The following is a 24,614-nucleotide window of genomic DNA, read 5'->3' as shown; positions in this document are numbered from 1 at the left end:
CTTTGCGCGGAGCTGACACCCAACCGCCCGCCCGCCTGTTCTCTGTTCTCTGTCCTCCCCGGCTCTCTGGAGCTCTGTACCCCGCTGTTGTCTGGCAAAAGCAGCGGTGCGGAGGTCCCCGGGACCGCCAGTACAATAACCTTTTATTTTTATGTTAATACAATGTTTCAGGGATACCGTACCATCACATTACTACTGACATTCATGTAATATTACGACACAACGGCTGCTGTAGTAGCCGTGTGTTTACTGCGTGTTTATTTGCATATAGAGCGGGGAAGTGAGATCGGATCACAAGTGGTAACTGGAGAAGCACACCTGGCATTCTAATTCTTAAAGCTGTCCACTAGTGATCCGATCACTGAGGACGCATGTTAATACCAGGTCTAAACAGGGCCATTGTCTTCTGGTTACTGTCCTGTCCAGGTGAGGAGCTGGAACGCCTCTCCCTGTCCTCTGTGTCCTCCACCCTCCAGGCCTTCATAGAGGGCTCCACCCTGGGAGAGTTCCACACCCGCCTGGCCATGCTGCTCAGCTTCCACTGCCACCTCCTGCTGGTCCCCAACCAGCCTGCACCAGGTCAGCCATCCCTACTCCATACAAGGCTTACAAGTCTCTATTTTGTATTCTTTATTTTGGGTTTAACAGTTTAGATTACAAAACATACACCAGGACAAAAGCACTTTTATTCTGTCTGCCGTTCTCAGGTTTTTCCAGAATTCAGTAACTTTGTACATTTCGGGAGAGGTAAAGTGTGCATGCAAGAGCATTGAAAAATGTGTGGGGGGGGGGGGGGGGGGGGTGGGGGGGGAGAGACTTGAGAGAAACTAGAATAAAAATCGATGAGGTTTGCAAGACTAAGACAACTTTACAGGGTCATTCATTCAATACCTCCACAAAACCTGGCCAGCTTGGTCCAGAATTTAAAGGTCCTGTATGTAACTTTCAGAAAGTCCTTGTTATTAATGACTCCGGTGGCCGTTAAGTGAACTGCAGTCAGCATGCTGTTGCATGTTGCAGTGCTGCTTGCACTCCGTAAGCGCGAGCGATCATCCTGGGCATCGGCCAAAACAGTGACGTGACATTACATTACAATCATATATCACCGTTACTATCTGTAATGTCCAATCTCCATGATACTAACTAGCTCGCCATTTGCAAATGACTTCATCAGCTAACGTTACGAAGCAAAACCGTCCCGAGTCCTTTACATAGAAATCAGTCCACAGGCTCTTATAGACAACCTAGAAAGGTCTCAGTTTTTAAGTTACATTACAGTCTGTTCACACATTGGCAATACAAGCAATTAATACATGTACATTTTTACATATAGTACCTTTAATGAACACATCTTTCTGAAGACAAAGAAAATAAGTTATCTTGTCCATGACATGAATGTTATTTAATATCTATCCTGTATTGTGGGGGGTCCAGGAAGTAACCAGTGCCTTGTGAGCGCTTTTTTACAGGCAGATATTAAAATACATTTCATACAGTATATTCATCAGGATGCCTGAAAATCAACATTTCCCATAAATAATGTGGGAAACTGATAGAGCAGCTCAGTGCAGAGTGTTTGTGAAACTCTGCCCAGAAGGCTCTCATCACTGGACACTCCCAAAATATCAACCCTCTGTCTCCAACATTTGGCATCCCCTCCAGCAAAATGTGCTCTCTGCTTCGGTGTAATAAAGAAAGGAATAAAACATTTCCACCCAAACTCCCATACCAGTCTATCTTCATACAGTACTCTATTGTTCACTGTAATCATTCCTCCTCTCCTTTTAGAACGTGACCACGCTGTAGAAGATGGGAGACATTTAACCTTTAACTTGTATACCGACTACGTTACAAGCAGCGGGTAAAAGGATGCAATAGTGAGGGTCAGCGGTGAAAAAGCTGATAGAAACAAACGCAAAATATTCTTTAGACCACAGAAATGATCAGTTAAAATGTGAAATCTATGCAGAGAAATGATATCTTGAAAAGGAGTGAAAGGATTTCTTTAGGGCTGCACAATTATTCCTAATATGGCCTTCTGCAATTTACAAATAACAGGAGGCGCAATATTTGTCAAAGGTGAAATGTTGTCAAAATATCATTTTTAAATTAAATATTGTGGTGCTGCAGAGATGATCATATTCTACAGACTTAAGAAAAAACATGTTTGTTTGATCTAGATCCCTACAAAAATCCCACCATCATTATTTGAATATGTTTTTCAGTGAAAATCATATTGCAATTGCAGTATCAGTCAAAATAATCACAATTAGATATTTATATTAATTATTAAATATATATAAGAACATGTGAAAACATTTTGAAGCAGATGGGGAAAAAGGTTTTGCCAGGACCGTTTTTCTAAGTTACTTTTTCATTTATCTGTGAAAACCGGTGAAAAAAAAGACATTTTGACAGATGAAACAATTGTTCGTTGTTGTAATACTCATTTTGGCCACAAGAGGCTGAAGTGCACTTGTGGAACTTATGTTTTCTTCCAGGTGAGTTTTAATTTCTCCATCCACTCTAAACACAGAGTTCACACAGTATACTGTGTGTTAGTGCTATTCAAGGGTTTGTACTTTACCTCTCTTCCCAGTGTAAGTCTAAGGGAAAAAGACTAAGGTCTAATCCCTACATCCACACTCACAGACTCACAGACTTTGAGGCACATTCCTACAAAGTCTGTGAGGGTTCAGGGCTGTCCCATTGTCAAATCATCAAGTCCTTCAGGACTCTCTCGCAGACATTTTGAGCCCTTTATGAACACTTTCCATAAATCCACATCTCAGCCTTAGGCCTTAGGGATTGGGCCTTTCTGGACCCAATGGCAGTCACGTGAAGTTGTAATTCTATTGTTTGGCCACTATGTCAAATTGACTTCAAAGCCCGGCTCTGTTCCTGTGGTCCTGGGGGTAGTGGTGCACTTCAGCCCATGTGGCAGAGTATTACAACAACAAGCAGTCTGATAATGATCCTGATGAAGCCTCTTCACAGACTGAAGAAACAAAGTATTAGATAAGGAAGAAAAAATAGGGAGTGCTGCACCGGGTCAAGATACTCTGTGTTGGTAACGTCGGAGTAAAGAACCAGGCGGTCTTCAAGGACAGGACGAGTAGTCCAACAATAAACAACAATGACTGTTCAGCTTCCTGTTAAAGGAAGTCCTCAGTATCAGACGGCTCTCTGATAGTGAGTTAAAAATCATTTCTGAAACCATCAATGTGTTTCCACTGAACAAGTCCTCATCAGGGTGTGAAGTGTCCTGAGGACAGGTGTTAAATGAACAACTACTACTCCGGAAGGAGTCCCAGTACTCCCAGGAGAGTGCTCCCCACTGGAAACACTATTAACATGACAGTGAACATATCAGAATGTATGTGAGCATGTAGTGAAACTGACTCACATGTAATAAAGGCATTGTCTTTATTATATATGTGAGTATTATAGTTTATATTAGCACATTATTTGTTTGTTTTTTTTACAATTATTGACCTTAAGTTGTGTATATGTTCTTGTCTTTTAGCCAGTATAGTGTGAGTCAGTTTCACTATCTATCACTGCTCCCTCATGTTGTGATTACAGTCCATCTCTAGCACTATTTGATGATCAGTGATTTTTTTAGATATGTTTTTATTATCAGCCTCTAAATAAAAACATCCTCCACAGTATCAGACATTTATTTGCAAAAAAGAACAGCAATTTGTCCACTAACTAAATCACGATTGGTTGTGTAGATATTGACATATGTATTGATCCGTTGACCCGGCAGCATCAGGCAGACACCACTGATTGGATTTCGATTAAAGTCAACAGTGCGATGGAAATCACCATCTCATCACTTTAGTTAATGTTTATCCTTTCAGAATACATTTGACCTACGAATAGCCTGATGTATTCTCTAGTTCCAGGTCAGAACAAGGTCATATCTAGTGTTTATGGCTGTGAGAGACACTGCACCGTTGATGGAGGTTGACCTGTTAACTCTTTCCTTATTCTACAGGGTCGTTGTCCAGTCTGTTGTGGAACCTGCACAAATACTACAGCCAGTTCTCTGACTGCGTCCAGACCAGAATCAGTCAGCTCAGACAGCCCATTGAGAAGGAGCTCAAGGTCTATATTAGTGTCCTTTTTCATTGCATACCGGTACTCTGAAACCTTGTCCACATGTAGGAGGAACTCTGCGCATGGACAGTCTTTAAGTTTCACTGTGATGTCAATTGTTGTCCTCAGGACTTTGTCAAGATCTCCAAGTGGAACGATGTCAGTTTCTGGTCCATCAAGCAGTCGGTGGAGAAGACCCATCGGTGAGATATCACTGTGCTGTATATATGTATTCTTTGACCCTGTAACCAACATTGTTCGGCCTGTATTCTTTTCTCTCAGCACTCTCTTCAAGTTTGTCAAGAAGTTTGAGGAGGCTCTGAATGGTCCGAGTGTTCCTGCTCTGGTGGAACAGGGAAGCAGCACCAGCTTGGACAGTGTGGACGCCAACCCAGAGGAGACCCCCATCCATCGGGTTCACAAGGCTCTGAAGAGCACCCTGCCTGGGAAGGGCAGAGATCTGCAGGTATTCTTTATTCTTATTCATTACCTAACTTTTCGTATGCTATCATCACATTTAATCTGTTTTTGCCATGCCCTTTGTGCTGATAAATCAGCTAAGCTAAATGTGGACATTTCAGCACGAGGGCCCAGAAGAAGGAGTTGAAGCCTCGTCTCTACAGGGACGTCTGCCTGTCTTGTCCAGGAAGATGAAGAAACTGTGCGTCCAGCTGTTGAAGAAACACCCAGTGCCTGAGCTGACTGAAGACCTGGATATCTTCACTGGTCAGAGTCCCACTAAAGTCTAATGGACAGACTGGCATGATGTTTATGAGCACATTCATGCATATTCAGAAGGATAAACATGTTTGATTTGAACAACCCCATGGCCTTTCCTTTGGCGCCACCCTCAGGATCATTTCCATTTTAACACCACTGATCTGTGGATCCACTACGACGGAGTATCAAGGCCACATTGAGGGGGGAAAAAATCGGAGATTTTGAGAATAAAGTTGCGATATTACGAGAAAAAAAGTCGGAAAATTACGAGTATAAAGTCATAACTTTAGGATAATAAAAGTCATCTCCTCCTCCTCAGAAGAGTCACTTTCCCCATAAGGTCCGTGTGGTTCTTTCTTCAGAATGAACTCCCGTTTCTTTAACAATCTTTTCCAGGTCCTGATACTGATGATGATGTGCTGCTGATGAGCCAAAAGATGAAGTATTTGGTTATTTGTGAAACCTAAACTAAAGTAGAACTTCACAAGAGGCTCCACGTTCCTCATTTTCACCCTATTTCCCCTCTAAAATAACATGTACAATAACTACTTTATAATATTATGACTTTATTCTCATAATATTACGACTTTTTTCTCTTAAACTTCTGACTTTATTCTCGTAATATTATAACTTTATTCTCAAAATCTCAGATACATTTTTTTCCCTCAATGTGGCCCTAATACTCCGTCATAATCCACCACTCTAGTCCAGCCTGAAATCATTATCCTGACAACTATTGCCATGAAATGTGGTGCAGACATTCATGTTGCCCTCTGGATGAAGTGTAATAACTTTGATGATCCTTTTACTTTTCATCTGGGGTCATCATCAGGTCGTAGTTTGGCTGTTTCTCAGTGGGGGGGTATGGGCTACTTCTCCATAGCAGATGTATAACTTAAAGTAGATGACAGTCGGCGTACTCTCGTGAAAGACATATCTCAGGAACGCCTGGAGGGAATTTCTTACAATATTTTGACACAAAAGTTCACTTGGACTCAAAGATGAACTGACTAGAATTTGATGGTCAAAGGTCACTGTGACCTCACAAACCACGTTTTTGGTCATAACTCAAGAATTCATATTGAAACTATAACAATTTCACACAGATGTCTGATATGATAAAATGATGAAGTGAGGACGTTTTGGACAGACGTGGATGTAAACTGACACTTGACTGGTTGGCGGAGGCGTATGGCAGAGAGGCGGTAATTCTAGTTTTCTTCTTTTCAGGCGAGGTCATCAGCAACCTGCGCGACCTGCAGAACCTCACCGTCGACACGTCGGCAGAGAAAGAGAAGCAGAAAGCTGAGGTCAAGCACATCCTGCAGCAGAAGCAGAGAGCTCTGTCAGACCTGTTCAAGATGCTCAGAGAAATAGGTGAGTTCTCCTCTCTGATCTACTGGTGACACGTTGTCATTTAAGTCTCAGAAAGAAGCGCTCTCTCTCTCTCTCTCTCTCTCTCTCTCTCTCTCTCTCTCTCTCTCTCACATATATATATATATAATGTATATATATCATGGTCCCATTTAGGTCTGTCATACCGTAAAGGCCTGACGTGGAACAGGACAGCTGACCCACAGAAAACCCTCTGTATGCAGCCGCTGGAGATGAGCACTGCTCTTTCCTGTCAGGAACCAGGAGCCGGCCGAGAGCATGTAAATAAAAGAGCCGAGCCTATGTCACTGTTCAGCAACACTGATTAGTTTCCCAGGGAGATTTCACTGAGCCCAGGAGGCTTCCTGTAGTAAACCCAGGAGGCTTCCTGTAGTGAACCCAGGAGGCTTCCTGTAGTAAACCCAGGAGGCTTCCTGTAGTAAACCCAGGAGGCTTCCTGTAGTAAACCCAGGAAACTTCCTGTAGTAAGCCCTGACCTGATCTCTGAGAGCCATCTGCTCTGCATTCTTCTCCTTCTTGTAGGTTGTTTACAGAGTTGTTGACAGCGTGGGATGGATGTCAGAAATACTTCTATCGTTCATGGGCCAGAAGAACAACCCTGCAGACTGCTCTCCAGCACGCTGCCAAGGTCACACACACACACACACACACACACACACACACACACACACACACACACACACACACACACACACACACACACACACATAATGACTGTCTGCATTTACTCCCCCAGCTCTCTGTTTAAAGATTATGTGGGCCGGGGATCATTATGGAATGTGTTCATGTCTTAAGAATAGGCAGTGCTCAAAGTGGGCCGGTACGCAGCAGCGGTACGCACGTCTTCATTTTACTCCTTGGCGTACCGTGACTTTTTCATGCGTACCAGAGCTTCTCTCCTCTGTCATCTCCATATCAGCTTCTCAGGGAGATTCATAACAGCGCAGCGTATTTGCATGGCGTGGGTTCACGTTGTGGACGGAGAGCTGCTATAAATTCAGAATGTGTCTGTGTATAATATGTTGGAGCATCCCGACTCTGCTCCTAAACCCTGAATGAAGAGCTCACACACCTCAGCTCTGCATGAATACCTGCCTGCCTGCCTGCCTACCTGGCTGCTGCTGATACCAGCCTATAGACATCCCATAATATATTATAGAGAGATACTACAAATAACACAGGAAAACACTTTAGGTATTAAAGAGATTGCAGATACCGGCCGACTCACACACGAACATGTGAATTAGCGGAGTAACGGCACTGGGCACTGAGAACAGGTGAAGAAAAGGTTTTGGTGGATAATCTTTGTCTTCATCTGTGAAACGAGTGGAAAAAAAACTTTTGCCAGGATTTTTGGTGTCAGGATAATTTTTCATTCATGTTTTGTTCCAGGTGAGTTTTTCTGTACATACAGTAGCTTACTAAAACACAGTATACTGTGTGAACTCTGTGTTTAGAGTGGATGGAGAAATGAAAACTCACCTGGAGGGAAACAGGAATGCTTTTAGTCCCATTTAGAACATGAGGTAGTGGTGTACCTCAGCCTCTTGTGGCCAAAATGAGTATTACAGAAACAAACACAGAAACAAATCTGAATCACAATCACATTTATTCTCCAAGTATGAGGAATTTGACTCCGGCTGGACAAATACAGGTGAGGAATAGACAGGACTGTTATATACACAAGTAGTGAAATAAATAGGTGTGTACATATATATCTATATATATATCTATATATAGATCTATAGATCTATATATAGATCTATAGATCTATATATAGATATATAGATATCTATATATCTATATATAGATATCTATATATCTATATATAGATATCTATATATAGATGGATGGATGGATGGATGAACGGAACTTTATTGATCCCGAGGTTTTTAGAAAATAGACTAAAGTGCAGAATAAAGCTGTACTTTGTAGAATACAGTAAGACCAGTCTATAAAGGTGCAGAGTAGAGCTGTTTGTGGTGTGCAGAATTAAAAAGTCTATTAAAGTGCACTGTGTGCATTATCTGTCCTGCAGACCGTCCTCCTTTGTCCCCCCCCCTCCCCAGAGAGGTGTTGTACAGTTTGATGGCTCGGGGGACAAAGGACTTCCTGAGTGACAATGACCAACAATGACATAAGAAATTAAATAAAACCATCTATATCCAAGTCAAGTGTTCTTTAAGTGTGAACAATACCAATAAACACTGCATGGATATACAGTACATGGGCCGGATGAGTATGTACAGTATGTATATGTATACATGTCTATGTACCGTATGTACAGCGTATAGTATTTCTACGGGCAGTGACAGATGATGTTTATCTGTGTGTGTGATACTGTTTGGTTGCAGGAGCTGGGTCTGGGGAACATCGAGCGCTGTAGAGGCTTCTCCTCTCACCTGTTCAAGCTGCTCCTCAAGCAGAGGCAACGGCTGGCCGAGCTCACTGAGCAGTGGGTCCACCTCAGGTCAGTCTGCTGCCACTCAGTATGGAACCAGGGTGGGGGGGGTGTATGAGTTTATTTCCATCTCTACTACAAAGAGCTACGTCCTTTATGGTCTGACCTTTTATGTTAAATTACAGCATCTTTTTAGAAGAATACTAACTGTAAATGAAAACATCTGGATTTTGGAGGTTGATGTTTACAGAGTAAAACCAGCGATGTGCCCTGATCCCCAGAGGAAACCACACCGTTGGAATGGAGTAATAATAGAAATGCAAAGCAATATCATCATAATAATATGACATTTTTTATTATTGATCCCATCGGGGAAATTTCTTTTTATTCATTGGCCTCCACACAGTGAGGTCAGAGGTCAGGGACACAGCAGCTGTAGGTGACCTGTAGCTGGAATGTACTGGATGGATTAAGTATCGCTGTGTTGTTTATTACTGTAACTTGACCTGTTGTCTCGTCTTGTCTCATCACCGCTCCCAGGAGGCTAACAGACAGCGTCCAGGGCATCAAGGCCCACCTCCAGAGCCACAGCGAGGACCCAGGCTGCACCCTCCCGCCCCAGGCCTCTCTCCAGGGTTGGGTCAGCAGAGGCCAGGCGCTGGCTGCCCAGTGCACCACCCTGCTGCAGCAGCTGGCCTGGCTGCTGCAGTGCTGCCCGGAGGACCTCCAGCAGAAGGAGGAGGAGACGAGCGGCTGCAGGCAGCACACTCTGAGGTGCCCGTCCCCGCTGGCGGCACAGCGCCAACCTCCCGGCTGTCTGATGCGGAGGGGAGACGCCGCTTGGTGCCGGCTAAACCAGGGCATGAATGCAATGTTGAAGCAGACTCAGAGCCTGAAGGTGGAGCTGGACAATGTGGCACAGCAGACCTCTGAGAGAACACTCCACACATGGTAAAACACAGAATCACTCCAGGGTTTATTTTATATCTGTTGTAGCAGTACCAAAAGACAAAAGCAGTCCCAACAGCACGGTTTTCTTCCACAGGAACCATTTTGTCACCTGCTGTTCAGCCTTCGACCAGCTGGGAGCTGTAGCGGCTCAGATGCCCAGCGTGGAGCAGCTCTTCACCCCCGCTGTGTGTGTCGGCAGCACAGACAGCCGGCCGGCCATCGCCCAGAGCCTGCAGTACGTCAGAGGACAGGTGGAGGCTAACATCACCGAGTTCACCACCTGGAAGACCCAGCTGCTCTCCCTGGGACACCAGCACTCAGGTGAGTACACTGACCTTCAGTTATTACTAACAGACAAGAAGACGGGGGTAAAAAAGTAACTTCTGCTGCTGGTTAAAGGCAGCACTCTGAACTGTGTAGAAAGATGAAATCCATTTAGTACCATGGTCGTACTGTTCCTCTCCTCCTCCTAACAGATCAGCAGCCGGCCTTCTGCACCGACTTCTCTGCTGAGCTGGAGACCAACATCAACACGGTGCTGTGTGCTGTCCAGACGCTTGTGAAGAGAAGAGAGAGAGAGCAACACAGAGAGCAGCGTGGAAACGTCAAGAGAGGTGAGAATGATGCAGATAAGACATTCTTTAATGTGTACCAGCCAGACCTTTCCCACATAGTCTCACTACCAGTTCCAACCTAAGCAGGACCGCTACATGAACTCTGTTTCTTCTACCAAATTCTGATCAGCGTGATGCAAAAGCAACCTGTGTATTCTCCTTTGACCCTCTGTGAGCCACAAGCTGTTTCTGTCCACACAATCTCTATTCATTGGGAGATTTTAGCTTTTCATGGAACTGGAATCTAATTCCACAAATAGTATAATATTAATAATATTGGTGTAGTCAAGTCAAGTCAAGTCAAACTTTATTTATAAAGCACATTTAAAAACAACCGCAGTTGACCAAAGTGCTGAACATATCCATAGTAAACATGTATACAAAGCAAACAACAGTAAGAACAGAGTAAAAACAATAACCATGATGTGAACATAACAGCAGTAAAAAAGCAGCAGCACAACAGAAGATAACTGTAATCACCAGTGAGAAGAGGTGAGTCTTCAGCAGCGACTTCAACGATTCTGTGGTCTGAGCTGTTTTAATCTGAAGAGGTGAGATGTTCCAGAGATCAGGGGCTCGGTCGCCTCTGTTTCTGAGTCTAGGTCTGGGGACATCCAGGAGCATCTGATTGGTCGACCTCAGTCCTCTAACTGGAGTATGAAGGTGTAATAGTTCTGATAGATAAGGTGGTGCCAGCCCATTTAAAACCTTAAAAACAAACAATAAAATCTTAAAATCAATCCGTAAACGGACAGGAAGCCGGGGGAGGGAGGACAGAACTGGTCATACGTGATCACGTTTTCTTTTTCCAGTCAGAAGTAGACCAACTGCATTCTGTACCAACTGTAGCCAGTGAAGGGACGATGTTGTAAACCCACATACAAAGAATTACAGTAGTCTAACCTGAGGTAATAAAACGAAAGTTACGAATGTAACTATGGTTCTATGAATCCTGGATGACAGCCAGAGTTCTTAGTCACTTAGAATCACGCGAGAAGATTCTGTAGGACTGATCTCATGGATGACACCGGAACTTATATCTAACCAGGGTCATCCGAGGTCACACGTGACTTTGTTGATATTAATACTCGACCTGCGCATGCACGAGGACTCGCGTGATTCTAAGTGACTAAGAACTCTGGCTGTCATCCAGGATTCATAGAACCATAGTTACATTCGTAACTTTCGTTCTATTTCATCATTACTGACCGCCAGAGTCAGTGCTTCAACACTGGGTGACTTATAACAACAGAGTCACAAGGAATCCTTGAGTACATACCTCATAAAGATGAAGCAGAGGAACTCGGCTGAAGGACCACGCCCAATGGATAGGGGGTGACAACAATGACTCTATAGTATCTGGAGAATGTGCTCGGTGACGTCCATGAGGCCGCGGCACATATGTCCTCCAAGGGGACCCCTCTCAGGGTTGCCCATGATGTGGAAACACTCCTGGTAGAGTGGCACCTTACTGCGGATGGAGGAGAACGGTCATTCACCCTGTATGCATGGGCAATGACTTCCACGATCCAGTGGGACAGGCGCTGCTTTGAGAGCGCACAGCCCTTCTTGGGAACGCCGTAACAGATAAAGAGTTTCTCTGACCGACGTATGCACACGGTGGCTTCTACATAGGCTCTAAGGGCCCGCACTGGGCATAACAGCCTTGTCTTCTCCTCCCCGTCTCCTCTTGGGGGGTCAAACTGGGCAAGCTGGATAGGCTGATTGTGATGTGAACGTGACAGCACCTTAGGGAGGAACGCTGTATTTGGCCACAGAGTGACACCTTAGCTATCTGAGTTCAACCTCAGACATGAATTGTTCACGGACAAGGCATATAGCTCTTCTACACGCTTTGCAGAAGTGATGGCAAGGAGAAATGAAGTTTTGGCCGATAGCCACCTCAGCTCTGCTTGTACTAAGGGTTCAAAGGGAGGCAAGCATAGAGCGTACAACACCAGGGGCAGGTCCCATGTAGGAGCCCTCAGGGCGCTCAGGGGACGCAGCCGCAGAGCCCTTTTTAAGAAGAGAGACACAAGCCTGTTGCGATGAAATAGCAGCCACATACACCCTCAGTGCAGACAGAGACCGGCCACCGTCCAGGAGGGACTGCAGAAACTTAAGAATTGTAGGCACAGAGCAATGTACTGGGTCCTCTTTCTGAACTGTACACCAGTCAGAGAACAACTTCCACCTGTTCTCGTACTGCAGGCGGGTAGATGGTGCTCTGGCATTCAGAGTAGTCTTTCTGATGGGCTCTATGCAATCAGTCAGCATTGGGTCGGGCCCTCCAGCGGCCAAACCCCCAGCTGTAGGCGGAAGGGGGCGGGATGCCAGATCCGACCCCCCAACTAAGATAAGAGGTCTGTCCTGCTGGGGAGGTGCCAGGGCGTCCCGCAGCAGAGTCTGCAGCAGTGAGAACCATGTCCTGGCTGGCCAGAAGGGAGCCACCAGGAGAAGTCTGTGGCCCTGCTGAAATGGTAAATGGACTTGCATTTATATAGTGAAACACTCTGAGAAGCGTTGGTAGGATCAGAGGGAACGGTGGGAAGGCATAGAGGAGACCCTCTGGCCACGTGTGAGCCAGAGCATCTTGACCTAGAGGGCTGGTCTTCTCTGTCAAGGAGAACCAGAGGGGGCAGTGGGTTGACATCTCTGAGGCAAAGAGATCCACCTCTGCTCTTCCAAAGAGACTCCATATTTTGTGCACCACCTGTGGGTGAAGGCGCCACTCCCCCGGTGGGGGTTTGTGACGGGAGAGGAAATCTGCAACAAGGTTCCGTTTGAATAGGAACCTTGTTGCAGATTTCCGTCGGAGGACCGAACGGCGAACAAACACAGTGTGATGGGCAGCTCGTCGCAGCCTTTGGAGGGCAAGAACTCCGCAACTCCGACTGGTGGTCACAAGGCTACCGGCGACGAGCTCCAAAACATTAAGTCGTATATAATTCAGCTTTGAGCTAATGCTACCACAGTAGTTAACCTGCGTAAGCGAGAAGATGAAATAGAACTGATCTCGTGGATGACACCGTAACTTATACCTAACCAGGGTCAAGTACTGCCTCTGGCGGTCAGTAAAGATGAAATAGAAGCATGGGTAACTCTCTCCAGATCCCTGGAGACAGATAGGCCTTTAACTCAGCCAAGAACCTGAGCTGGAAAAAGCTGTTTTTTACAAACTGAGCTAATTTGTTTGTCAAAAATCACACCATGATTTTTAACACAAGTTTGTTTCTGAGAGGTCAAAGGGCCAAGAACATTAACCGAGTCGTCTAATAGGTCAGGTAGCCTAATTTGAATATGTAATTGTGCAGAAACACTGGGTTTAAACACAATGAATAGTCTAATGTTGATGTAGAATTTTAATGTCAACGTTATGAACGACGCTTCGAAGCTCTGAACGCTAATGTGCATGAGACGGACAATAATAAGGGGACCCAGTCATATAAAACCATCTCAACAGCACTACTAGAGAGCTGTTGATGACTCATTATGAATGACGGAGGTGAAAAATACACAGGCACTGACAGAGTGTCCTCAAAAGCTGATGTGTTAGAATGGGATGTTTTTTTGTCTCACAGCATTAATGGTTGTCTATATGATGTTATTTGATGGTTCAGAAGGTGCTGAAGAGGAGGAGGAGGTGGTGGAGGATGAAGAGCCTGTGGAGGATCTGCTGAAGCCCGGTCACCTGACTGGATTCCTGGATGAGGAGCTGGCAGCTGAGGTGGAGGCTCTGTGTGTGGAAGACGTTAGTGGAGGGCTGGAGAGGCTGCTGAGCCACCTGAGGACACACAGAGACACCTGTCAGCCACCACAGCTCCAGGTACCAACAGAAGCTGCTCATGTGAGGACTACCTGTGCGCAGCCTGCTCAGCGTCCAACCTTTGGTCCCACCCACCGTCATCCGAGTGGTGTAACTGTCCAATCTGGGCGGGGTTAAACAACACAGTCAGTACATAAAATGAGGAGGAGCTGGCGGTTTACGTCCCAGAGCGTGGGCCAAACGTAGAGTAGTGGGATGTAACAACGTGCATTTATTTATGCTATTTTATACTTCTACTCCACTACATTCAGACGTTTTTACCACATACATTTACACACGTAGGCAAAATTGTTGGTACCCTTCCGTTAAAGAAAGAAAAACCCACAATGGTCACTGAAATAACTTGAAACTGACAAAAGTAATAATAAATAAAAATTCACTGAAAATTGCCTAATGAAAATCAGACATTGTTTTTGAATTGTGGTTCAACAGAATCATTTTAAAAAACAAACTAATGAAACTGACCTGGACAAAAATGATGGTACCCCTAGAAAAGATGTAAAATAATTTGACCATAGGGACATATTAAACTAAGGTGTGTCCTGTAAATAGCATCACAGGTAGCATATTGTGTACACGACTTCCCATGTTGTAAACACGAGCTCACCAGTTTCATTTGAAGGCACCAGTAGCCAAGATGGCGACCATTGAGTGTGAAAGTGTCCAGCGTTCCACACTCAACGTTTTGACCGTTTTGAGTACAACATGCGGGTACTTAGAGTGCACTACATTTTGCCATTTGCCACTTCTCAGGGTGAACGCCCTTATGCACTCAAAATAGTAAGTAGAAGTACGGAAGTACGCGGATTGGAACACACACTGGCTCTAAAGAGAGTCTTGAGCTTTCTTACATTACCTGAAGGCCACCGTAGTTCTCCGACACACTTGTGAAACTGCGGTAAGGTGAGCTGCAGAGTGCTAAATGTGGTACCGCCAGCCATCGTCTGACTTCCGCTGCTCCTAAAGTCGTGTTATTGTGATAAGATACGATGGCCTCTGAGCGAGGCGAACGGCGTTACCATGTTACTGCAGTCATGGAAAGGGAGGAGTGAGAGGAGGGGTATTCAGCTGGTTGCAGTCTGTAACCTCACCACCAGATGGCACTACAGCCTACTCACTGTCCCTTTAAGTGCGGTTTGAAATGCTGGACTTTTACTTGTAGTGGTGTATTTTCACAGTGTTGTATTGGGTGGAGACACCTGGTAGGTCCGCCATGAGTAAAACTACACCTACAAACACTTACTCAGCACGTACGTAGAAAAGCCCTGGTAAACTTGGTACAGGTTTGTCCCAGCGTCCCAGCGTTCCAGGGTCCCAGCGTCGACGGAGGATGAATGAGAGGGATGTTAATAAGGCTCTTTTTTATTGCTCTCAGTAGAAAAGACAATCCCAAACAGGTCTGCACAAACACCAATACTACTATTAATTTATATACATAGTACTTTTCAAGAGACCCAAAACATACTTTACATAATATACTGTGAAAGAGTAAAACACTACCTAAAAGCAGCAAAACACCATAACGTTATAGAGGAGGTGTTGACTCAGAGGTCGCAGCCCAGTGATGGAGGAGAGACCGTGGTGTTATCGGTGGTCACAGTCAACGTTTGACCCCGTCCAAATTCGACAGTTACACCAATCAAATCACGGTGGGGGGGATTAAATGTCTGCCGTTGAACCCCGTCCCGTTCTGCAGGCTGTCATGTGACATCTGGAACACTTTACTGTCCAGCTGCAGTTAAGATGGAGTTGATTGATTCAGTGAGCCCATTCTTTCTATTCAGTCTTATCTTAACTAACCCTCACTGCTATGATGCTGGTCAGTTCGTCTTCTTCAAAGTGCCTTAGCTAGTTAAAGCTTATATGACATTAGCCAGGTAAATGATGCAGTTCATTCTAACTTGCTTCTTTGAACACACCTGCAGAGTTGATTTGTTAATCCTTGGTGGAGTCCTCTTGCTTAACAGTGTGCTCTTATTTTGAAATCAAAGCAGCATTAGTCAGAAGTTGAAACCAGGATCAGCTCTCATGTGATTGACAGTAAACTGTCTTAGATAAATGACCCATAATTTATCAAACCATGTCAAATTTAATTACATTCACTGTTTCAATCCAGCTGTTAGAATTTCAACCTATGATGTAAGAACATTCTGTACATTTTACATCAAAATAAATCGTAAAATGACCAGTGGTTCCATTGATAACAGCCGGATGATTAGAATCAATCCATCCAAGTGTACTGATTTGATTTTAAAATATAAAGGGTTGATCAAATCATCAACAATCAACTCTTTAACTCTATAATACAAAGAAGATTTGTAGATTTAAACCTCACAAAAAACCTCCGCACATATTCTACACTTCTTCTTTTTTTTAGTTTGTAGAGAGCTCATTTTAATTTCAGGATGGGGCGTCGGAGCTGAGTTGTATTGTATTGTGCCATCATGTTACCTGTGTGTGTGTGTGTGTGCAGGAGGTGAACAGAGCGTGCAGGATGTTGGTGCATCTGGAGCCTCTGCTGGGGATGTACTGTGACGTGGTGCGTTACTACGTGGCTGTGTCACTGAGCGCACACAGGAGCACAGGCAAGCTGCTGTCTGTACTGGCCAGCATCTTCACTGAGCTCGCACAGAAGGTATAGACACAACACAAGTTTCTCAGTCTCATTTGGAAAAAATCCAAAATAATATTATTTACTGTATATAAAATAAATATCTGGTGATCCACTTTCTTAGTCTGATCTCAACTGTTTTCTCTCCTGTGTTTATTACTTCAGACCAGGATCATTTTTCTAAGCTTCTCTTTTTTTCCTCTGTGAAAAATAAGTTTTGACAGGTGAGACAAATGTTTGTTGTTGTAATACTCATTTTGGACACAAGAGGCGGAAGTGCACGATAGCTTAGCTTTTTATTGGTTTAATACGCCAAACTATTAGGGCCACATTGAGGGGAAAAAATTGAGAATAAAGTCATAAGTTTAAGAGAAAAAAGTCGGAATGTTACCAGAATAAAGTCATAATACTATAAAGTAGTTATTGTACGTGTTATTTTAGAGGGGAAATAGGGTGAAAATGAGGAACGTGGAGCATCTTGTGAAGTTCTACTTTAGTTTAGGTTTCACAAATAACCAAATACTTCATCTTTTGGCTCATCAACACCACATCATCATCAGTATCAGGACCTGGAAAAGATTGTTAAAGAAACTGAGTTCATTCTGAAGAAAGAACAACATGGACCTGATGGGGAAAGTGACTCTTCTGAGGAGGAGGAGATGACTGTTATTATCCTAAAGTTATGACTTTATACTCGTAATATTACGACTTTTATTCTCATTAAATTACGACTTTATTCTCTTAATATTATGTCTTTATTCTCTAAATCTCAGATTTTTTCCCTCAATGTGGCCCTAATTCTCCTTCATAGTTTAAAATGAGCTTGTAAACTTGTGAAACAATCGCAGTAGAAGTCGTCTCTGGACTCCAACTCCTGTCTCGCTTCTCAAGTTTCTAATCAGACCGTAAACGATGAGCAGTGCACGGAAAAAGAAGTCAGAACCACAGAAATACAGCCCCTTTCCCTCAGAGGTTTATCGTCTCCAGACAGATAGCTGATGGGTTTTGAGACTGATTTAGATCAGACTTAGACAATGGATCACCACAATAATGTTTTCTTGCCTCTCAGGGCTTCTGTACATCATTATTAGGTTGTGAAGTTGAACTAAAAGCAGTGATGAAGTGCTTGTTGTGGCTTCCTCCCCAGGGTTTCTGCCTGCCTCAGGACCTGATGGCCGGTGGAGATGGAGAAGGAGCCACAGAGTTTCACGACTATGAGGGTGGAGGTATAGGAGAGGGCGAGGGCACCAAGGACGTCAGTGACAAGATTGAGAATGAAGATCAGGTCATTTTACTTTACAAAATACTCTTAACTCAAGGTATACTTACTAGCTTTTTGTTGAGCTTTCAACTGCTGTGGTCTTTGTTAGCTGAGTTAGTTCTGAACAAACCAAAGGGTCCATCAGCTGCTGTGAGATGAGTGGTTAAAAGCTCTGGGAAAAGCTAGGAAGTGGCAGTGGTAACCTTTTTTTCTGTACTTTTCCATCCATCCATCCATCCATCCATTTTCTTCCTCTTATCCGGGGCCGGGTCTCGGGGGCAGCAGGCTTAGCAAGGAATTCCAGACGTCCCTCTCCCCAGCTTCCTGGTGGACCCCGAGCCGTTCCCAGACCAGATATCTAATCTCTCCAGCATGTTCTGAGTCTACCCCGGAGCCTCTTACCAGTTGGACATGCCCAGAAAACCTCCAAAGGGGGACGTCCAGGAGGATCCTGATTCGATGTTGAACCACCTCAGCTGGTCCCTTTAGAGGTGAAGGAGCAGCGGGTCTACTCCGAGCTCCCTCTGGATGTCTGAGCTCCTCACCCTCTCTCTAAGGCTGAGCCCAGCCACCCTACGGAGGAAGCTCATTTCGGCCGCTTGTATCCGTGATCTCCTTCTGTCGGTCACTACCCAAAGCTCATGACCAGAGGTGAGGGTTGGAACGTCGATGGACCGGTAAATCGAGAGCTTTGCCTTCCGGCTCAGCCTCCTCTGAACCACAACAGTCCGGTACAGCGCCCGCATAACTGCAGATGCCGCACCGAACTGCCTGCCCATCTCCCGCTCCATTTTACCCTCACTGGTGAACAAGACCCCGAGATACTTGAACTCCCTCACTTGGGGCAAAGACTCACCCCCCACCCGGAGGGTACAATCCACCGGTTTCCAGCAGAGAACCACTCGGCTGCAAACGGTCCCAGTGCGCGCTGAAGGTCACGGTCTGATGAAGCCAACAGAACCACATCATGGTGTGCTATACATGTACTTTAACATGTATAGTACGACTGACATGCCAACCATTCTTCAGAGTAGCCTAATTTAAAATAAGAGTATATTGCATGTGTAACTAAGACATGTAGAGAGTTCAGAGAGTTGTTAGTGAGAACTGCTGAATGTTTTAGAAGCCTATGATCTGTATCAGGTGGATGATCTGACCCGCTATCCCTGCTGCATTCTTCTTCTTCCAGGTGGAGGACACTTTCCAGGAGGGTCAGGAAAAGGAAGAAGAGCAGGAGAAAGGGAATATCGAGGCGGAGGACAACGCCATTGAGATGTCAGAGGACTTTGATGGCCAAATGCATGATGGGGATGATAATGAACCAGGTAACTTGAACTGTCTATGGCCTCATACGGCCGACTCATTTCTGGGTTTGTTCCACTTCCAGCTTTGTCTCTTGACTGGCGGTTGCTATTGTTGGCTATAGTAGGACATTAGAGACAGCGGAAACCTAAAATAATGTGACTTTTACTAGAAAGGTCTCCCAGAATCACCGCTGAGTGGGCTTCTCTTCTTTTAATCGTTTACAGGTGAAGATGATGATTCGGCTAAAGAGGAGGATAAGGAGCTGGATAAAAAGATGGGTGACCTGGGTGAAGGACAGACTGACACTCTGGATGAGAGAATGTGGGGGGACGATGAGGATGATGGTGAAGATGAAGGAAGTGACAAGGAGGAAGAGTCTGGCCAGGGCATGGACGAGGTACAGAACACAGAAGAAGAATATACTGTATATAGCAGCAGTTTACATGAATCAGCATTTAAACCAGTTTAGTCAATGTGTCCTAATGTCCTGTCAACTGTCTCAGGGTGAATCAGAGTTGGTTGCTAAAGACGACAACTTGGATGCTGCAGACCCCAACAAAGACAAGAAACAGCAGGACAAAGACGAACAGATGGACGTGGAAGAGAAAGAGAAAATCCATGAACAAGGAGATGAGGTAATGTTTTTATCACAGATACCCCCCCCTAATCACTGAACTTCAGCTTGGCGGCTGTGGCTGAGGCGGTTTGATCCCCGGCTCCTCCGGTCTCATGTCCAAGTGTCCTTGAGCAAGATACTGAACCCCAAACTGCTCCTGAAGGCTGAGCCGTCGGTGTGTGAATGAATGTGTGAATGAGTGAATGCTGACATGTAGTGTAAAGAGCTCTGAGTGGTCAGAGTGGTACATCTAGGATGAGTTTCAGATACTTCCAACATGTCACAGTTCTCTTATTCCATGGATTGTTTCTCATCTGTGCTCTTTTCTGTTTCCCAGCGGGAGTTTGATGAGAATGAGGTGGACCCCTACCACGGTCAGCAGGACAAGAGACCTGAGCCTGAGGCCATGGATCTGCCTGAGGATCTCAACCTGGACCAGGATGATGAGGCTGGAGACGAAGGAGAGGGCGAGGGTGACGGTGAGACCTGCATACAAACTGTCAGAATCAGCAGCACTGCAGATGAGTCCAGTGGTGTTGGGATTCTACTGTGCAGCAGAAGCTCTTGCTTGATGGTTTCTTGGCCTACTGAAGTGTTTGCAGTAGAGTCAGGACTGTGACGTCAGAGGTTCACAGGGCGCAACATGCTGAAGGTCAAATGAGCATTCATATTGAGACACAAGTGTTAAGGTGGAGTTGTAACCAGATAAATGGAGCAGCATTCTCAACTGGCCTCCACAGTGCCATTCTACTGCTGTCACTAGAGATTCTGCTTCTATTTAATATGATACCATTATTTATGAACCTGATTTAGGTGTTGGACTGTTTCAGGATATCACCTCGTCTTCCTCACAAATCCTCCCACAAATCCTCCCATTTGAGAAGCTGGAACCATCCAACATTTGTTTTCTTCTTCTTCATTGATCAATTATCAAAATAGTTGTCAATTAAATGTCTGTTGATCAACTGATATGAATCATTTCAGCACTATTGATCCCTCGGGTCCGATTTCACACACAGTATCAATGTGATCATGATCTGATGGGATCTGTTTTGCGCGGTGGCAGGTGGCCAATAGGAAAAGGACTTCTCATGATGAAGACGTTTTAGATAAAAAGCAAAGAATAATACAATACAATACAAAACAATCAAACTTTATTGTCCACCAGGGTGGAAATTTGTCTTCGGCTCACCAAACACAGACAACATCAGACATTAAACAGCAGACAGCAGTTAGTAAAACACAGAGACATAGACAGGTTATCAGGTGATGTTACACATTAAAAACAGTTCATGTCAGTGTCTGTGGCTCAGATCTGCTCAGTCACTGTGTTGAGTTAAGAATATTGATGGCATTTGGGATGAAGGACTTTTTAAACCCATTTTTAGTGTCCAGAGGGACTCTATAGCGCCTCCTGGAGCTCATGAGCTCAAACTGGCTGCAGAGAGGATGGGAGCTATCTGCCAGGATACTCCTCGCTTTCTTCCTCGTCCTTTCTGTAAAAAGTTGAGTCAAGGGCTTTTGGGGTTTTCCAACTATTTTGCCTGCCATTGAAACAATCCTAGACAGTTTATTCTTCTATCTACAGTGTAGGTGACCGTACCAGACAGGAATGTTAAAGGTTAAAACACTCTCAACAATAGTTTTGTACACTGATTCTAAAATCTGCTGGCTGACACCGAGGCCACTAAGTTTCCTTAGAAGATAAAGTCGCTGTGAGCATCTCTTGAAAATATACTCTGTATTTTCAGAGAAGCTCACCTGGGTGTCCAGGACTGTACCGAGGTATTTAAAGTGTTCCACAGTTTCAACATGTTGGCCATCAAGTGAAACTGGCTCTGTGATCAGATGTTGTTTTGTGCAGCACATGATTAATTCTTTCGTCTCAGCTTCACCTAGTGGGCCTGTTTCCTGTAAAAGGCCAACTAAGGCTATGTCATCCACATACTTAAACAGTCTCAAATGTTTCTCGTTGATCATAAATTCATTAGTAAAAAGAGAGAATAGCACAGGGGAAAGAACACAGCCTTGTGGGCAGCCTGTCTGACATGTTCTCCCTGACACAGACCCTCTGATCCACACAACTAACCCTGTGTTGATGTTGAGATCAATGAGCCTTTTCAGGAGAATATGCGTCTTCATTGAGTTAAAAGCGGAGCTAAAATCCACAAATAAAGCTCTGGCATAACCTTTATGATGCATCAGGTGTTCTGTGACTGTGTTAAGCAGAGTCAGCGTCATCTGGGCCTCTGTCGCTCTTATAAGCGAACTGGAGCAGAACTAGCTTAGTCGCCACTGTGCTGGTCAGGTGGCTGGCAAGAACTCCTTCCATGGTTTTACACAATATGGAGGTTATTGCGATAGGCCGAAGATCATTTGGCTTACTTGCGCCTGGCTTTTTCGGCACAGGCCTGATTATTGAGAATTTCCATGATTTTGGCACAGTGCATGTGTCTAGGAGGGACTGAAATAACCTTTTAGTTGAGGAGCACAGTCTTTAAGGAAGATGGGCTTTTAAGCCGTCTGGGCCAGTGGACTTGTTCAGCTTCAGTTTATAAAGACTTACAGCAACATCATCCTCACTGATGACTATTGGTGTCTCTACAGGGACATCTTTGCATATTTCATCACACTCCGTCTTGCCGTCCATAGTGTCAAATCTACAGTAGAAATTGTTCAAGTCATTAACAAAGTTTTGACTGTTACATACAGCTCTGGAAAAAATTAAGAGACCACTTCAAAATGATCAGTTTCTCTGGTTTTACTATTTATTGGTATGTGTTTGAGTAAAATGAAATTTTTTGTTTTATTCTATAAACTACTGACAACATTTCTCCCAAATTTAAAATAAAAATATTGTCATTTAGAGCATTTATTTGCAGAAAATGACAACTGGTCAAAATAACAAAAAAGAGTCAGTGTTTTCAGATCTGGAATAATGCAAAGAAAACAAGTTCATATTCATTTTTAAACAACACAATACTAATGTTTTAACTTTGGAAGAGTTCAGAAATCAATATTTGGTGGAATAACCTTGATTTACAATCACAGCTTTCATGCGTCTTGGCATGCTCTCCACCAGTCTTTCACATTGCTGTTGGGTGACTTTATGCCACTCCTCAGCTGGGCTTTGTTTGAGGGCTTGTGACCATCCATCTTCCTCTTGATCACATTCCAGAGGTTTTCAATGGGATTCAGGTCTGGAGATTGGGCTGGCCATGACAGGGTCCTGATCTGGGGGTCCTTCATCCACACCTTCACTGACCTGGCTGTGTGGCATGGAGCATTGTCCTGCTGGAAAAAACACTCCTCAGAGTTGGGGAACATTGTCAGAGCACCAAAGAAGCAAAGAAGAGCCAGGCTGAGGTTTGCAAAAGACCATAAGGATTGGACCATAGAGGACTGGAGTAAGGTCATCTTCTCTGATGAGTCCAATTTTCAGCTTTGCCCAACACCTGGTCGTCTAATGGTTAGACGGAGACCTGGAGAGGCCTACAAGCCTCAGTGTCTCATACCTACTGTGAAATTTGGTGGAGGATCGGTGATGATCTGGGGGTGCTTCAGCAAGGCTGGAACCGGGCAGATTTGTCTTTGTGAAGGACGCTTGAATCAAGCCAAAGTACAAAGTTGTCCTGGAAGAAAACTTGCTTCCTTCTGCTCTGGCAATGTTCCCCAACTCTGAGGAGTGTTTTTTCCAGCAGGACAATGCTCCATGCCACACAGCCAGGTCAGTGAAGGTGTGGATGAAGGACCACCAGATCAGGACCCTGTCATGGCCAGCCCAATCTCCAGACCTGAATCAGCTCTAGAAGCAACACAGAACTTGTTTTGACAATAACACCAGTTCCAGAAAGAGGCTACCTGTTGGGTAGACCATGGTCTCATCTATTGGTGGTCAGGCATCACAGTTAATCTGTGTCGTCCCTTTAACACTAACTGTTTTAAAGGGACTGTTTGTAACTTCCTCCACGTATAAATCATTGCTGGTCGGTGTCCCATGCATGCTCGCGTGTGGCTACGCTGTTCAGACAAGACTCCGACACAAACTCCAGTGAAGCACCAAAACCTCTTGGTTGTATCTAGTGAAGCCCGTCTGTTAAACAGTGTTGGCCGCGGTCGGAGGATGCGGGGGAGACCGTAACTTTGGTCTCCAGGACCGGAGTCTCTGCTGTACTCTGCTCCTCTGCCTGCCTTCACTCACACACCCCGCTCGTTCTCACTCTTTCACTCCACCTCTCACGTGCATGCTGCTCACTCCACACTACAGAAGAGTTAGTTTATCTCTGAGAATATCTAGTGAAGGATCAGTGGACGTTTGTGCAGAAATAACTGCTGCAGCTCCTCCAGACCAACATTTCTGAATCTTACAAACAGTCCCTTTAAAATGAAGGCCATGACACAGTTGTTTGTTTTGCCATTTAAATCAGCTCAGTGAACTCTTATGGCATTTTCCTTCTTCAGAGGTGAATCCATTCGACATTGATGAGAAAGCCATGGCTCTGGATGAGAAGGAGGAGGACGGACAGAAAGAAGGAGGTGAGGAGGAGGAGGAGGAGGGAGCCGAGAAGATGGAGGAGGACCAGATGGAGCAGCCAGGAGAGGAGAACGGTCAGGATCCCAAGACTGAAGAGGAGGAGGAGGGAGGAGGAGAGAAAGCAGAGGGAGACGAGGAGTCTGCTGAGAAAGGTGAAGAGGAGGAGGAGAAAGAGGAGGGAGGTCAGGAGGCAGGAAGAGACGAAGATCTGACTATTCCAAATGACAAAGGACGCAAACCAAAGGTGTGTATGTCAGAGAACTCCTGTACCTATGC

The 24,614-nt window shown here is 44.8% G+C and overlaps 1 protein-coding gene across 1 annotated transcript in view; it reads left to right on the top strand.

The window, feature by feature from the left end:
• The window catches only part of mdn1 (midasin AAA ATPase 1), a 112,505-nt gene that overhangs the window by 74,498 nt on the left and 13,393 nt on the right, over positions 1-24,614 (top strand). Inside the window, 21 exon segments of the mRNA XM_074615445.1 lie at positions 427-579; positions 4,004-4,113; positions 4,234-4,307; positions 4,387-4,570; positions 4,686-4,830; positions 6,055-6,201; positions 6,355-6,448; positions 6,450-6,479; positions 6,742-6,847; positions 8,574-8,689; positions 9,161-9,571; positions 9,666-9,892; positions 10,048-10,185; positions 13,806-14,011; positions 16,485-16,646; positions 17,770-17,907; positions 19,073-19,208; positions 19,413-19,585; positions 19,692-19,823; positions 20,142-20,283; positions 24,266-24,582. Of these exon segments, the coding sequence (XP_074471546.1) occupies positions 427-579; positions 4,004-4,113; positions 4,234-4,307; positions 4,387-4,570; positions 4,686-4,830; positions 6,055-6,201; positions 6,355-6,448; positions 6,450-6,479; positions 6,742-6,847; positions 8,574-8,689; positions 9,161-9,571; positions 9,666-9,892; positions 10,048-10,185; positions 13,806-14,011; positions 16,485-16,646; positions 17,770-17,907; positions 19,073-19,208; positions 19,413-19,585; positions 19,692-19,823; positions 20,142-20,283; positions 24,266-24,582 (3,341 nt within the window).

Source organism: Sebastes fasciatus, chromosome 18 (genome assembly GCF_043250625.1).
Source record: "Sebastes fasciatus isolate fSebFas1 chromosome 18, fSebFas1.pri, whole genome shotgun sequence".
Lineage (NCBI taxonomy): Eukaryota > Metazoa > Chordata > Actinopteri > Perciformes > Sebastidae > Sebastes > Sebastes fasciatus.
This window is presented reverse-complemented; position numbering and strand designations above follow the sequence as displayed.